Source organism: Equus caballus, chromosome 17 (assembly GCF_041296265.1).
Source record: "Equus caballus isolate H_3958 breed thoroughbred chromosome 17, TB-T2T, whole genome shotgun sequence".
Lineage (NCBI taxonomy): Eukaryota > Metazoa > Chordata > Mammalia > Perissodactyla > Equidae > Equus > Equus caballus.
In genome coordinates this window covers 90527553-90542957 of record NC_091700.1, presented here as the reverse complement: position 1 = coordinate 90542957, position 15405 = coordinate 90527553, and the positions used below count along the sequence as shown (strand labels likewise).

Sequence of the window (15405 nt, the reverse complement as noted above, 5' to 3'; positions counted from 1 at the left end):
GGAATGTCCACTAAATAAAGATAAAAATTCACCACTTCTAGTAAAAACATACCAGACGCAATGCTTTGGAATTCTAATGTTCTATTTCTCCCAGATCTAATATATGATAATCAGTATAATGGTGATAGAATACCTACTTTACAGTCTTATGGAGAATATTTGGGCAATTATATGCAAAGCATATGTGAGGCATAAAGGACCAGATACACAGCAAGTGCCCAATAAATACAAGCTCTGATCATTCTTCTTATTGTTATTATTACTATTTCACTTAAATTTTCAGGGTTAAAATGAACATAATTGGAATGACTCATGTTCTAAAAATAAATCCGTAAGAGGACAAATCTTTGATAACATAAAAAATATTAAAAGCTGGAGACATAAAGTTGGAGTTCTCAATGTTCCATATTAAGTGTCTCTGACTCATCTCCCTCTTTGTCTTGAAGATGTTTCATGAAGACGCTGCTGGCGGGTGGCAGCTGGTGGCTGTGGATGTCAACAAGCCCCAGGGACGCGCTCCAGCCTGCCTCCAGGTGCGGTACAATGCCATTTTTAAAACTCATCCAGCAAAGGTCTTTGACTTTTATTTTATACAAGGAAATCCACAGCTCTGCAAGCTCTAGATCTGCCCAAATTTATTGTCCTGGAGTTGGGGATAGTATTTTCCTTCATCCTGTATTCCCAGGACCTAGCATTTTTTCAGCCACACCATAGCAATTTGGTAAATTTCTGGTGAATGAATGCACACACAGGTGATGGCATGCCAGCAGTATTGAACCTGTGAAGAATTTTGTTGTCGCATTAAATCTTATAAAAATATTCTTCCAAAAGGCCTGAGTTATTTGGGGGTGGGTGGTCACGATCATAATTCACTTAACTGAGTACCTTACTGAGTCCTGGGAAGGACTATCTTTAATAGGTAGTCTGTTCTGCATCTGCAAGCTCTCCGAGCAGCGTGGTGTAATAAAGGTACTTCCTTAACGAAGTTCACCTCTGCAAACGTGAGGCGATGGGATTAGAAGGGGCCTGAGTCCCGGGAGGTGGTCAGGGCACGGGCCATCAGGTCTTGGCCTGTGCAGTTTCTGGACTTAGCATCTGCTCTGAGCTCCTCATAAAGCCCAATAAACTCCTTTTCTTTGGTGGACCACTCTGGCACCTTCTCTTGCTTTGTCCCCCTCCCTGCCCCTAAATATCAGTAATTCTTATTCAAAACCATGTCAACTTCTCAAGAGCAGCATCTCTGCCACTCCACGGCGTTTGCACTATTTCCGTTTCCCTGCTCTTTTAGGGGGAACAATCAAGCAGCCTCATCTTGGGAACAGAGAACCGATTCTTCCTCCTGGAGAATTTTATTTTCTTCACTCTCTTCTGTTTTTGGTTAAAAATCCTCTTCTCAGAAAGGGCTGCTTTTTATAGTTCTTCGTATTCCCTGCCTGCATAATTTGGAGAAGGGATTTTCATGTACTTCAGCGTGAGAACACACCTTCTTTCTTTCTTTTGGATCTTTCTCCAGGTGGGGGCTCATTGTGCGTTTCAAGCATTGATACATGAGAAGCAAAATATTGTACTCTTATCCATCCTTGTGGGCTCTGTGTATATGGCCGTTTAATCATATATGTAGTTACATGTTTCTATCGGTTAAAAGGATGGAGGGGAAAAAGAGGAAGAGTTTACAATGAATATTGATAATATTTAATATTATTTTGTGGTTCTCTTTCTGCCATACATTTGATGGTGACAATGCTGATGATGATTCAATTACTACAACTACGTCTACTCCTACTATTGCCACCAGTAGTAACAACAATAACAATTGTAGTAGCAGCTTCTTGCCTAAAAAGCACTTTCACTTACGTTACTCAGGATTCTATCAGCTGATATTTACTGACACTAAGATAGTCCTGAACAGTAATAGCACAGTCCCTGCCCTCACGGAGCTGACAGGGTGCTTCAGGGTGGGAAGAGAAAACCAGCACTGAACTAGCAATTATGAGAATAATGGGAATTTTAAAGAAGTAATGCAGGGTGCTGTGGGAATATGCATTTTAGAGTCCTTGCTCCTCATCTGAGAAGTCAGAGAAGGTCCTCATGAGGTAGTGATATTTAAACCGAGACCAAGAATGAGGGAGGGAGTGACTAAGGATGAGGCTCAGTGCAGCCCTGTGACGTAGAAAGACTGGCGTGCTCTATCAGCCTTTGTAGATGAGGACGCGGGGATCTGGAGGGCCTGGGTGAGTCTCCTGATGTTACACTTCAACCAGATGGAGAAGCCAGGACTTGTACCTGAGCCTTCAGGTTCCTAGTTTCCTGCTTTATCCAGCTGAAAAAATAAACGCAAGTTCATAATAGAAATAAATTATCGGGCCTGCCATGAGTACCAAATCAGAATCTTACTGGACCTTGAATACCTTGCTTAAAAATCTATTAAGTGTTTGTTAATAGATGCCTTACGGTTGTAATCTGGAATTAGGAAGAAAGTTAGCCTCCTTATCACAGAGGTTTGAGATGGCAAGAGATAAATGGCAAGGGGGGTGTGATGGAGTACACAGCACTGAGCAGGCGTATAGGAAAATAAAGGTCGGTGGAGAGGCAAGTAGATGTTAGGCTCGAAGTGTGTGGTTGTGGCACCCAAGAGACCTGCATATTAGACCTGTGTTGTGAATATGGCAGCATGCTTGATAAGTTTTATGCATGATGATGCATACAGTTTGAAATGAGAGGAGAAGGAAGTCAGACAATTCAGTGTGAAGGAAGTTCCCTTCAGCTCAGCTTCACATAGTTGGTCCTAAATCAAGCTTTCCAGAATGAGCCGATTTGAAAGTGTATGGATGAAAAGTGGGATGGCCAAGAGAACGTCTTTTTGTCCTGGGCATGAACTGTGAATAGAGAGAGTACATTTCCATGTCTGAGTAAAAAACTAGTCATTCATTAATTAATTAAAAGAGAAAGAAAGAAAACAATTAAGTAAAGAAAAAATATTTACATAAAATGGTCATGAAATAATAGTTGGCTGTTACAAATGATTAACGCCATTTAAAACTAGGTGACAGGACAATTTTCATCTGAACCATCCAGTCCCTCACTGTGTAGGATTATAATGACATCTCCCCCTCAAGGACAAACAGTAGTCTGTATCACTTCTTTTTATTTTTAAAATAAGCAAAATGTGAATATATTCCCCTACAACGTATTTTAAACTATAGAAATAAAAGAAAAAGTAAGAGTTGCTTTAACTCCTCTCGACTTATCCTCCCTCATTCTCCTTCCAGAGGTAACCAAGAAGTTCATGTTAAGACACAGTTCTTCTAAGACCCTTTATTCCTGCATTTATACGTCGTCTCTCATAAAACTGCATTCTTGCCCCCAGGAGGCGCCATATCATTTTCACAGAGTGTTTCTAGAACACTCATCCTTCAGAATTCAGCTCAAACATCATCCTCAGAGAACAGATCAGGTACCCTGGTTATATATTCCAATATCATCCTATACTTTTGCGTTTATGATAATTTTAATAAAATAAATTAAACTGGTACAGTTGGTTATTTAATGTCTGTTTCTCCAACCAGAGGAAGCTCCGTGACAATAGGGAACACAGTGGGCATGGTCACTGCTAGAACTATAGCTGACGCGTGGAAGATGCTCAGCTGGTCTTCTCTAAATGAGAGGGCCATCAAGTGAAAGAACATCGCAGCTGCTTCTTGGCTTCTAAAAGTACTTATTTGACTTCTCACGTAGAAGCTGTTCTATTTGCCCTCTTATTCTCGTCTCTAGGAACTAGAAATCAAGTAGATTATGGCAATAACACGCATTTCTATAAAAGCACTTATTTCTAAGTCTAAAACAAGCAGTCCATTTGGAGTTTGTTTTTAGAAAGAACCTCTCCCAGGTGGATGGCTTTAGATGACGGTGGGTACTTTTGCCAGCACTTCTCTTCTGAAACATGGTGGTAGAGGCTCGACAGGACATAACCATGACTTCTGTTATGACTCACTGCTTTCAGAATTCTTTTTATCTTCTTTAGCATGTGAAATAAATAGGTCTGTGTTTAGAAACATAGTCTTAGTCAGAAATAACATAGTTGAAAAGAACTAAAACCAATTCCTATCTTAACAAAAAAGAAGAATTTTTTGGAATGAAACAATTGAACAGCTGTAATTAAATTTAGTTTGCAATTGTTGGAATCCATTAGAAAAATTAGGTATCAACAATATCTGAGAGATGGCAATCTGTTGACCCAGAATCCCCATTTGAGTATTAGGAATTGTTGATTTTGTCCTGAGTGGAACTTTGTTTTAAAATTTGACCCCAACTTTAAAAAACAGATTGTTTTCATGAAAATCCATATATCCTACTGCTTTTGTAAAATAGAAAGATCTGGCAACACAGGGCTCTCACTCCCACATGGCTATAATTGGCTGGATCGGGGTGATGGCTGCCCATTGGCCTGGGCGCAAAGTCTCCATTTTCCCCTCAGTCTCCCGACACTCCATATTGCCCCACAGCACTAGAAATGAGTGTTTTATTTATCCATGGATTCGGACAGTTACTTTTCCCAGAGTAGAAAAATATTTCTCCTTCTCCATGACTCTATGGTGGGAAAATAAATAAATAATAAATTGATAAATACATAAATAAATGCATGTGTGAAGGAATAATTTGTTTGCAGGAAGAGAGGAGAAATGCACCTGTTTCTTTGTAGACGTGGAGAAAGTACTTAGTGTGCACCTCTGTGTTTAATGCATGACTCCACTTTTCTCCGTTATAGGACCTGCTGGGTCTCAGGACCCATTTGTTTGGGCGACCCATGAAATAAGTTACCGTAATCTGACTTTAGATCACAAAGATGGTGTAATAGTAAGTAGTGCATAAATTTCAGTTAGTATTCCAAAATAGCCTTTCCGTAAATTTTATGTTTTCAAAATTTCGCAATGAGATTATAGCTCATCATAAATGGTGACTGTCTCAAATTCCTTTATAAATGGTTTTAAAATCATTTCTTTCCTTGTTTCAGGTGAAATTGCTTTGAATTCACTAACTTTGTTCGTTGGTACAATGTCTTATATTTTTCCTTTATTTTATGCTTTCTGCATCCTAGTCTGATTTGTTGGCCTGAACATCTGTCTGTCTTCCCCACCAACTATAAGTAATTCAGTAATTTAATACAATAAGATTGATTGATGTGGCTTAATCTTCCCTACTGCTGTTAAACCAAGTAGACGATGCAACTGATGCCTCTGTGATTCCAGGGCTTTGATGTGTAATAGTTGATGTTTTTCTCTCTCTTTGTGGGTATGTATCTATCTATATAAAAGATATATATGTATCTTTTACATTTTTTTACAATACCAGAATGAGTCTATGAGGATTTCATGTATATTCCAGTGAGCAGTGATTAGGATCTGAGCAATAGGAACAATTTTTTTATTGTTTCCCTACATTCCTACATATACACACACATCTTTCACCTTATTTCCAACATTGCGATCATTGTGGTTTTTCTGCCCCCTCTCTACGTACGTTGATTATGGAGCTATCAAATGAAACAGGGCACTTAGAGATCTTCTTACTCTTCTATGGAATAATAGGCTCTATAGAGCCATTTATAGAGGGAAAAACAGGAACCTTTGGTCTGTAATTTGAAACTCTACAAATTCTATTCTATATTCTGAGACACAAATTATAAGCATAATTATAACTATAATTATAACTATAATTATAATCATAATGGGAGTCATATGCAGGCATACAGGGAAAGGATTCAATCTGGCACCCTTAGGGTGTTTTTTTTCTATTTTTGTAATAAATGAAAATACATGTGCTCTTAAATTTAATTGCAAAACCACAGGTTCAGAGCAGGAGGACAAGCAGAACTGTATTGGTGACCTGGTAGGTTATGTGTGGTGAGCTCTCTGACGCCCCTTGTTCAAATTTTTAGTTAATTAACTTAATGTTAATGAAGTTAATTTGCTAGGACATTTTTCATGTTTATCCAGTTTGGAATGAAATTCATACCATATTTAAAAAGAAACTTACCTATGGTAAATCTGTGCAGTTCCTAATAAATTCATTCCTAAGTTAAGGGCAAATAAGCGAATGTCCTGTGGTCCCTGAAACACCCCCTCGGTCCTGCCTGGAATGTCTTTCTGCTGCTTTCTCTGCTTCCCTGTGCACTGCTGATATGCTCCTGGTCTGGGGTGCCAGCCCTTCCCGTCTTTGGTCCTTACTGTGGGAACAAGATGGCTGGAAGTGACAAGGAAAGCCTGAGAACATAGGTAACCCAAACCCTACACCCAGCTTCCTTTTCTTTTTTGTGCTACAGATGCCTCCAGCTCATCTCCTGCATAACCTGCTCTCACGCCTGCCTCTCCAGCTACAGACATCCTTACTTCCTTCTATGAAGGAATACCCAGTACTGCATCTTTCCTGAGGGAGAATGAGTCACCCTATTGTAGCCTCTTAGAGAGTAAGCTATGAAGACAGACATATTTCAGCTATGCTACTTATTAGTATGACCTTGGGCATATTTCTGTAAAACGGGGATAATACCTCTTTCCCCAGCTTGTGAGAATTAAGTGAGTATTTCTATCCTGGTCAAGAATTATTTGATCGCAAGGGGCAGACCTTATCCTCACAGGGAGCATTTGCTGCGAGCATCATCAGGCCTGCCAGACGACTATGCTTTCAGTGCCTTTCTCTCCATCTTTGTTCGGTCCATGTGATTTCTCGTCTTTGTTTTGGTCTGTGCATCTGCCTCTGTTTTCCTCTTTGAAGACTTGCTTTATTCTGTTTCTTCCATATTGCCTGAATATGGCAGATCGTGACTGAGTTTGGTAACCTCTCATTCAGGCGTTCTAAAGAGACTCACCAGAAAACGTCCAAAGATGAGTGTGAAGCTGGAAGAAAAGAGGTTGGCCAGAGGCAGTAGGTCACAGGAATTGAATAGAAGCAGCAGGTCCACTTTAGCCAAGTATTGGGTTTTCCTACACCGTGAACTCAAAGTAATTTTCCCTTCTTAATCCCCTCTGAAAAGCTTGCCCCAGTTTCTGCCTATGCGACCCACTACTCAGCACCCTCATGAGCTGCATGGAGTGAGTGGAGAAGGGATGTAACTCTTTGATCAGGAGTAGGGGAAGTTGGCATCAGTAGTCAGAACTCAGGGATAGCTTTTCCTATTAAACTTTTAATTCTTATAGGAGTTGAGAAGTCTGTTGAGGGCTAAATGGGCTATTATGGTCTGACCTGAAGTTTAAATCACCTGTAAAATAGTTTCTTTGGAGAAACACCACATAGTTTCCATGAGTTTACAGAGGAATAATTTGTAAATTAGAGCCATTTAACAATATAGTATTCAATCATTTCCTTACATGAAAAATATATTATGAAATAATGTAGAAACACAAATAGCAACAATACCTATGTATCCAGTATTAAAAATAATAATAACTGCATTTATTGACCGCTCACTATGGGTCAGGCACAGTGTCTTAGAAGTTAAGGGTTCTGATCACCAATTCCATTGCGGGGTGGGAGCGTTTTCCCACACCACCAAGCAATTCTCTGACACCGGCTGGGTGTCCTACAGTTCAACTCAATTCTGACACTGTCTACTTGGCGATAGCATCTGATCCCAAAGGTTAAAGGCTCAGTCTTACAAGACTGCTCCCTCTCCCACTTCAGATGCCAGCTAAAGTCCAGTCACTGGGGCTTCTGACCAGCCAACTATAGATTGGAGGTTCCAACAACCCTCTCCATGGGTTCAATTAATTTGCTGGAACAGCTCACAGAACTCAGAGAAACATTTTACTTACTAGATTGTGGGATTATTGTAAAACGACATAACTAAGGAACAGCTAGATGGAACAGATTGCATAAGGCAAGGTATGGAGAAAGGGCACAGAGCTCCCATGTTCTCTGAACGTACCACTCTCCCAGCACCTCCATGTGTTCACCAGCCCCAGGAGACTTCTGAACCCTGTCCTTTTGGGGTTTTATGGAGGCTTCATTACATAGGCATGATTGATCAAGTCACTGGCCATTGGCATTGAACTCAATCTCCAGCCCTCCACCCTCCCTGGAGGTCTGGTGTTAGGCCAGAATGTTCCAACCCTCTAATCACATAGTTTGCTCCTTTCATGGCCAGCCCTCCCACTCTCCTTAGGTGCTTTCCAAAAGTCACCTCGTTAACATAACAAAAGACACCTTTATGGCTCTCAGCCCAGGAAATTCCACAGGTTTTAGGAGCTGTGTCCCAGGGACCAGGACAAAAACCAAATATATATTTTTATCATAAATCACAATATCACAGATGTATTTAATTATTTCATGCTCATAACAATACTATGAATGTGGGTACTATTATGATCTCTGTTTGAAAATGAGAAGATTGAGGCCAGAGAGCTTAAGTAACTTGATGGAGGTCACATAACTAGTTACTGACTGGGAATTTTATCACAGGCAGTCTACCTCATATTTTTAACCACTTCATTTTCATCACTCTATATTATTCTACCATAAAAATATACCACAGTTTGTCCATTCATTCATTCATTCATTGTCCTATTGATGGACATTGAGATTATTTTTATTGTTTTGCTACTGCAAACATTCCAGGACCCTTCTTGTCTGTGCCTTTTTGCACATTGTGGTAGTTATTTGTGCATCTGTAATGAGGAGAGCAATTGCTGGGTTCAAGGATGTGAACAACCTGAGGCTTTATGAGACTTTCCCTAATGGCTGCCCAGGTGGTAGGGCCACTGTTTACTCCTACCAGCAACGTGTAAGAGTTCTTCATTGTTTCACATCCTTGTCTACACTTGATGTTATCAGACGTTTACACCTAATGACATGAAATGATATAGCACAGTGTTAAATTCAGATCTCCCTGATTACAGCCTATGGATGTTGAGCACTTTTTTCATATATACATAGGCCACTTATATTTTCTGTAGATTGCTTATTCATGTCCGTTGCCTGTTTACCTGTTGGTTTTCCCAAATGATTTTCAGAAATTCTGTACAACTTTAAAGGGCTTAGCACTTCTGTCTAACTGAGAAGACATTAAAATATTAGAGAGATAGGTCTAAAATATTAATGCTTGACATATGGATGCACATTTTACACCTCCACCATCTTCAGGCAATAACACAGTTCTTTTATGTGGTATTACCAAAACCACTTAGAAACTTCGAAAGTTTCTTCAGTGTGTCCTTTAGTGTGAGTCTCAGAAAAGTGAAAAGTTATAATTGACTCTTTTAGCATCAACCGATTACTTAGTTATTTAAACTCTATTTTAGCTTAAGCAACAGCTGCGTGAAGAGGTCTCCCTAATGCATGATAAATAGAATTCTGTTAAATCGGAACCTCATTTCTCAGCTGCTGCTGTGACACGCTGTTTGTCTCCTTCCTCTCAGGTAGTAGTTTTCATCTCTTGACAGTTTGACAGATGTGGCTGCACAGTTTTGAGCCATCTTCCAACACACACCCAGTAATCTATTATCGCAAAGAAAGTCCCTGACAAGAAAATGAAAGTATGCATGAGACCCGGCAAGCTCGCACTCGATTTCTCCCTGGTAACATCCCATCGTGTGCCTCCTTCTGTAAAGAACAGAGATAATAGGCTCTTACAATAAGTAGGTCAAATTGTGGGAAAATTATTACTATAGAGTTTTAATGCTTTTTTGAGAAAATTTCCATTGAAGGCGAAGACTGGGGGAGGTGGACTGTGTGATATGTGTATCTCAAGTGATGAAGTGACATCCTGAGCAATTCTTAAACATTTGTCTTCTTAGTGAAGCTTCCCACAAACTGGCAGATGATTTGAAGAATTGGTTGAGCCCATGAGAACTTAGGTTCCATCCGCAAGCAGACCTCTTCTATACTGACAGACCAGTGTGAGAAGACAGTGTGTCCAGCTAAGACAGTGTGGCCCAGGAGAACCTGGGAAGATTTGCTAAGTCTCCCAGAGCCTCAGTTTTCTGACCTGAAAAAGAGGGATAATAATATCTCTCAGAGTTTTGTAAGAATTAGAACTATTGCACTTGAGATGGCGTGGGGTGTGGAATGCAGTGGGTCACTCACTCCGTGGAAATGATTAGCATGACTGTTAGCATATCTTCTAACTCCGTCACTCTCTCGGAGGATTCTGTTCGCTTCCGGGAAGTCGGCTCGCGTGCACACCCACAGTCCAGGGACCTCGTAGCCTTTAGTTCTAGCCCCGTTTCCTGAGTCTGAGAAGTGTATTTCTAAACATCCAGCAGACATGTTCCCAGGTGTTCTCAGGGACACATCTGCCCTCTTATATGGAAAACCAAATGCACCTCTCCCCTACCCTTTCCCATATAGAAATCAGGCTTTTCCTGCATCTCCAGAAACCTGTACACAAACCTATAACATGCCCCTCTTTGTACTCCCCAAATCTCGTCTGTCTTCAATTCTGACATTAATTCAGTCTTTTGAATTTCTCTGAATTTTGTCTCCTCCACTCCATCCTAATGTCCATCCCTTCAAAATTAGGTCAAATAAAGCTTCCTCAACAGAAGGATCTCTTGACTCCTTGATTATATTTGGTTACTTTCTTCTCTATGTCCAGTTGCTTCCATTATAACTTTCACATGATAAGTGCTTAGCAAATATTTGGGGGATTATGTGTGAATGTGCACACACACATGCTCTCATGGACAAAACGATGCAGCCTCACACCCAGCAGACACAAATTCTTACTCTCCTCTTACTCACATGCCGGTGACCCCTCCCCCCAACATGTTCATCCTCACACGCTCATCTTCAGTTTCTAACAGCAGAACATCAAACAGCTGGCTTAGAGGAAAAGTTTTGGGGCAAAAAAAGGAATACAAAAATTATTCTATAATAACTTAGAATGAGAATTAGCAACAGGAAGAGTAAAATAGCTAAAGGCAAAATAGCATAAACAAAAGTTGTAAGAAGGTAGCTAAAAGGTTAATTGAAAAAGACTTATTATAGTCTTAAAACCAGTTATGGCCAAATCAGCTAAAGAGAGGAGTCCATAGTGTAAATCCTCTGTTCTAAATATTCCGTGTATAACTATTTAAATATACATATCTATATATATATTCAGTATATAATATATATGTATTTCAAATAATAATTATATTCAGAATAGAAACCAGACTAGAATATTATAATAAAAAGTAAGATAAAATTATTAGTGCTATTGTATTTATTTATCTGTTTTACTGTTGATTAAATAGTTTTGTGTCTTTGATTTTCAAGCCTTATGGGAAGAAAGAAAGATTCAGAACATCTTTAAAATTATTTGCATTTCAGGTTATCTCAAACTGAATTCCTATATCATTGTGTATTTTCATCTTCCAGTTTGAATAAGTCCTATGACTCTTCGGTATTTACATTCATATTAATCAGGAGATATTACCTAACTTATGTGAAGCCTTCATAATATAGTCTTTGGAGACAAATTTCCATCATATATTTGTTGCATTATCACCTTAGGAAAAAATGAAGGATACATTGTTCTTCTTACAAGTCTTGATTTCTGGGGTTAAATATGCAACCGTCTTTAAACCCTTCAGCCTGGGTTTGAAATTGCCATGTATTTTCTCTGTGTTCAACATAATCACTGCAGTTGAAGCGTTTGGAGGAGCAGTGTGACTCCTTCCATGCCATAAGGCTGATGACAAGGTTTGGATAAAGTAAAAAACTTTATAGTCATTTCAGAGTTGATGTATTTCTTGTGTATTTTTTCAATTCTTTAAATTTGTTTTTTGTCTTTCCTAAATACTTTAAATATCTCAAAATGAGTCTCCCAATTCAAGGTGCTATACAGCTCAAAAATTTGTATTTATTTCTGCATTCGTCAAATGTAACAACCTAAGTCCTGCATGGTATTAGATATGCAATTTATTAAAAAGGAGAGCTATTTAATTTCGTTTTTGAATTTGTAACTTCTCTCTTAAATTTAAAACAGAAGTTTTGTGTTTAGTGCCCACTATTTAATACTAGAAATAAAAATAAACATATAAAAGTAAATTTCAAGTGATTCTGGATATAAACATTTTAATTAACTGTGGGAATGTCAAAGTGTCTTCAAAGATCTGAAAACCATCATGGGTAACGGTCCACTATCTAGCAGCCCTGTGGTGTCCCATCCTGACTTCTCACTAAAGTGCTCACGAAGACAAAGAAAAAAGAAAAACAGCAATACCGATAACTAAGACTAAGGCAGCACCTTTGTCAAAATCTGACGAGACAACCCAGTGATTACATGGTTTGTGGAGCTCTAGGGAGGAAAATAGAAAATGTTAGTGCCTGCACTCGGGCATTTTATTTACACTTGTCTCTAAGTCAGAATCAGAAGATCACAAGGAAGGGATAGCCCAGGTGACCATAGCCGAAAGGCCTATTGCTGGAGTACTTGCAGTGGCCTCCTAGGCTGACCATCACTTTGGGCCCCGTTGTGCCCAAAGCTGAATGGTGCAGTCTTGGAATGTGCAAATAGAAGATGATATTACTTGAAACGATAAGATTATATTACTTGAACTTGTGTGTCCTAATTTGTTTTACTGTCTTTGCATTAATACTTCTGAAAAATAGAGTCAGGAGTGAGTAGGTCTTGGGGCCATCATCCAGTTTGGGATATCCTTCTTATCAGTGACCTTGCCACATCCCCTTGGGGGAGGCTGCCCTTCTGGAGTTTGGCCTGTGTTCCAACCAGCTGTGTCCAGAGTACCAATGGTAGCTTTCATTTAATACAGGACATAGAGAAACGTATAGAAGAGATCTCTCTGAGGCTACTTTCCTTAGGGGGAAGCAGAAAATGCTTCACAACCAATTCAGTACATGGGGAAAATCAAGTCATATGAGAAACTGTTGTTGAATCTACTGTGTGTCCAACATCATAGGAACTCAAGACTGAAGTCTGTAGGAACGTGAAACTAAAAATAATACTTGTGTGCTTTCATTTCCCTCTTATGCTGCTCTTCTTCCAGACACCAGGGAATGCAAGAGAAAAATATTGTGGAGGAACAAATACTTTGATTTTTATTATTATCTATGTCCAGCAAAGTAAGCAAGGTCAGCACTTCATTGTTGCAAAGTCAAGACTTTAGCATTTTTATTCCTGATTATTTTTTCAAATGTCAATATTGAAACCATGTAGGGGCATTGACTTCTTAATCTTTAAATTATAGTTTAGCTAATTGAAAGGTTTTTGTATATGTCTACATTTATTTTTCCTTTCTCCCATTAATCCATAAATGTATGGCCCCATAGTGTGAGGAAATAAGGAGATAGTAAGTAGTTTTCTATAAGATATTTTAAATTGTGAATATTTGTTATGATATTGTCCTCTGGAAAATACCTGTTGTCCTTAATTGATGTTTTCGTAAACAAAATACACCATGGTTTAAATTAATTCAAGACAGGCAATTGTATTGGACAGGTAACAGAAAAAGCTCCATTTTAATTATTCCTCACTTCAACTGAGCTATCCAGATCCCTGTGGTCTTCATGGCAGTCTTCCAGTGCCTCCAATGGCTTTTTTGTGTGCTTTATAAAGTGCTAAGTAAGGCATCATATCTGTGTGAGTGCCCTGGCATTATAGGTCAGGATGAGTCTCTAAGTATCAGAATGGGATGATATATATATATATGTATTTATACGACCCAGCCTAGAGTAACAAGGGTAAGCCCATTTAGTGGTCTACTCTTCCTACGAGTGTTATTATGTATGATTAGAGCGTGAGTTTTCAAATAGCCCACAGCAAATTACCACTCCAAGGAGATGCCGGAGAGCCAGGGAAGCTGAGTATGAACAAACATCTTGAAGTAGGGGAGTCCTGATTGATAGCTTGCTAATTTCCATGGTGTAAATGCTCCCACCATGGCCAATGTCAAGTTAACAACATGACGTTACTGAACATGACGTTGCGGAGAGATGCACACAATTGCAGCTCCAGCACACCACAGGTGAGGCCAGCTGTGTTCCCCATCACCTTCAAGCAGAGATGGCATATACCTATACACATATACATATATTTATGTAAGTGTGAAATTTTGCTTGCAAAAGCTATTATCTTTTGATCTCATCTGAGGCACGTGGTTTCCAAGGTCACTGTAGAGGGGAAGAGAGAGAGAGTTTGGAGAAGACATGCCCTTTCGTAATTCCCCCTCCAAAGTGACATATCACTTCCATTTCCATTCCAGTGATGAGAACCACTCATATTGCCCCACTTTGATGCTGATAGGCTGAGTAGTGTCGTCTAGCTGTGTGCCCCGGATGAGGAAACGGGCTCGGTGGGTATGTTAATTAGCTTTTGCTAAACAACAAGCCACCCTAAAACTTAGTGGTTTCTAAAACAGATGCTAATTTTTGCTCATGAATTCATGGTTTGCTCATGAATAACCCTGCTAGTCTGAGCCAATCTCAGCTGATCACAGCCAGGCTCCCTTTTGCATCTGCAATCAGCCAGCAGCAGCATCTGGCTCATCAGCTAGCATCTCTGCTTCTGGGTCATGGCTGGCTGTAGGGGGAAAGGGATGATGGGGCCCATGGCTACCATGCAGCAGGCCAGCATGGAGTGTTGATGTGGTGGCTCAGGGTTCTAAGAGCTGCAAGAGTAAGTGGCAACTCACAAGTGTTTTCACAAGTCATGTGGCTAAGTCCAGAGTCACAGTGGGAGGGCACAAGCAAGGCTGTGGATACAGTGAGGTAGGTTCATTCAATTTCAGGCAATTTCAGGCTCTGCCACACGAGCTAAAAGAAATTTAAAAGTCACTGGCTTAGTATAATAATCAGTTCTTCTTAATGATATTTCTTTTCCAGAAGGCATGTATTTATCATTAGAATCTAGTTTGTGTTGTAGAGTCAGGAGTTGGAGATTGAAAGATATTACTAACAGTAATAAACATTTGTGTGGCAGTTTATGATTTAACATCTAGCCTTACTCTTACAGAGTAGAGTGAAAGATATACTCACGCTGGCCAAGAGCTGAAAGTGTCTCCCTAAACCCCTCTTCCTCCTCCTACAATTGACTTCCGCATGGTGGGATTCCCTCACCCAGCTTACTGTCCAGGAAAGAGCACAAACCAGTCAGGACTTGACAGCGGGCAGGGTTTTCATTGGTATCACAGCCTCTCAGTGCCTCTGTGAGAAGTCACTTATGGATCTCCTTCTATCCTCTGGTTCTCCAAGGACATGGCAGGAGCAGGCAGATGTTAAAGGCATAGTTTGTAAGGGCATCCATTGGTTCTGTTTTCAGTATTGATACAAATATATTTCCTTCTTAACACAAATTCTTTATATTGGGCAGAATTATTTTGTGTATTGATTATAGAAGTGCTGAATATCCAGATGTCTTCTAAATAAGGGAAGCAAAGGTTGCACCACTTGCAAATGGGAGATTTATTTTAG

The 15405-nt window shown here is 39.7% G+C and overlaps 1 protein-coding gene across 3 annotated transcripts in view; it reads left to right on the top strand.

Annotated features, from left to right (window-relative positions):
• Positions 1 to 15405, top strand: part of NALCN (sodium leak channel, non-selective) — a 303647-nt gene that overhangs the window by 111267 nt on the left and 176975 nt on the right. For all 3 annotated transcript variants that reach the window (XM_070240456.1, XM_023621795.2, XM_023621798.2), the window contains one exon: positions 447 to 533. In XM_070240456.1, coding sequence (XP_070096557.1) covers positions 447 to 533 — 87 coding nt within the window. The remainder of the gene's footprint in view (positions 1 to 446; positions 534 to 15405) is intronic.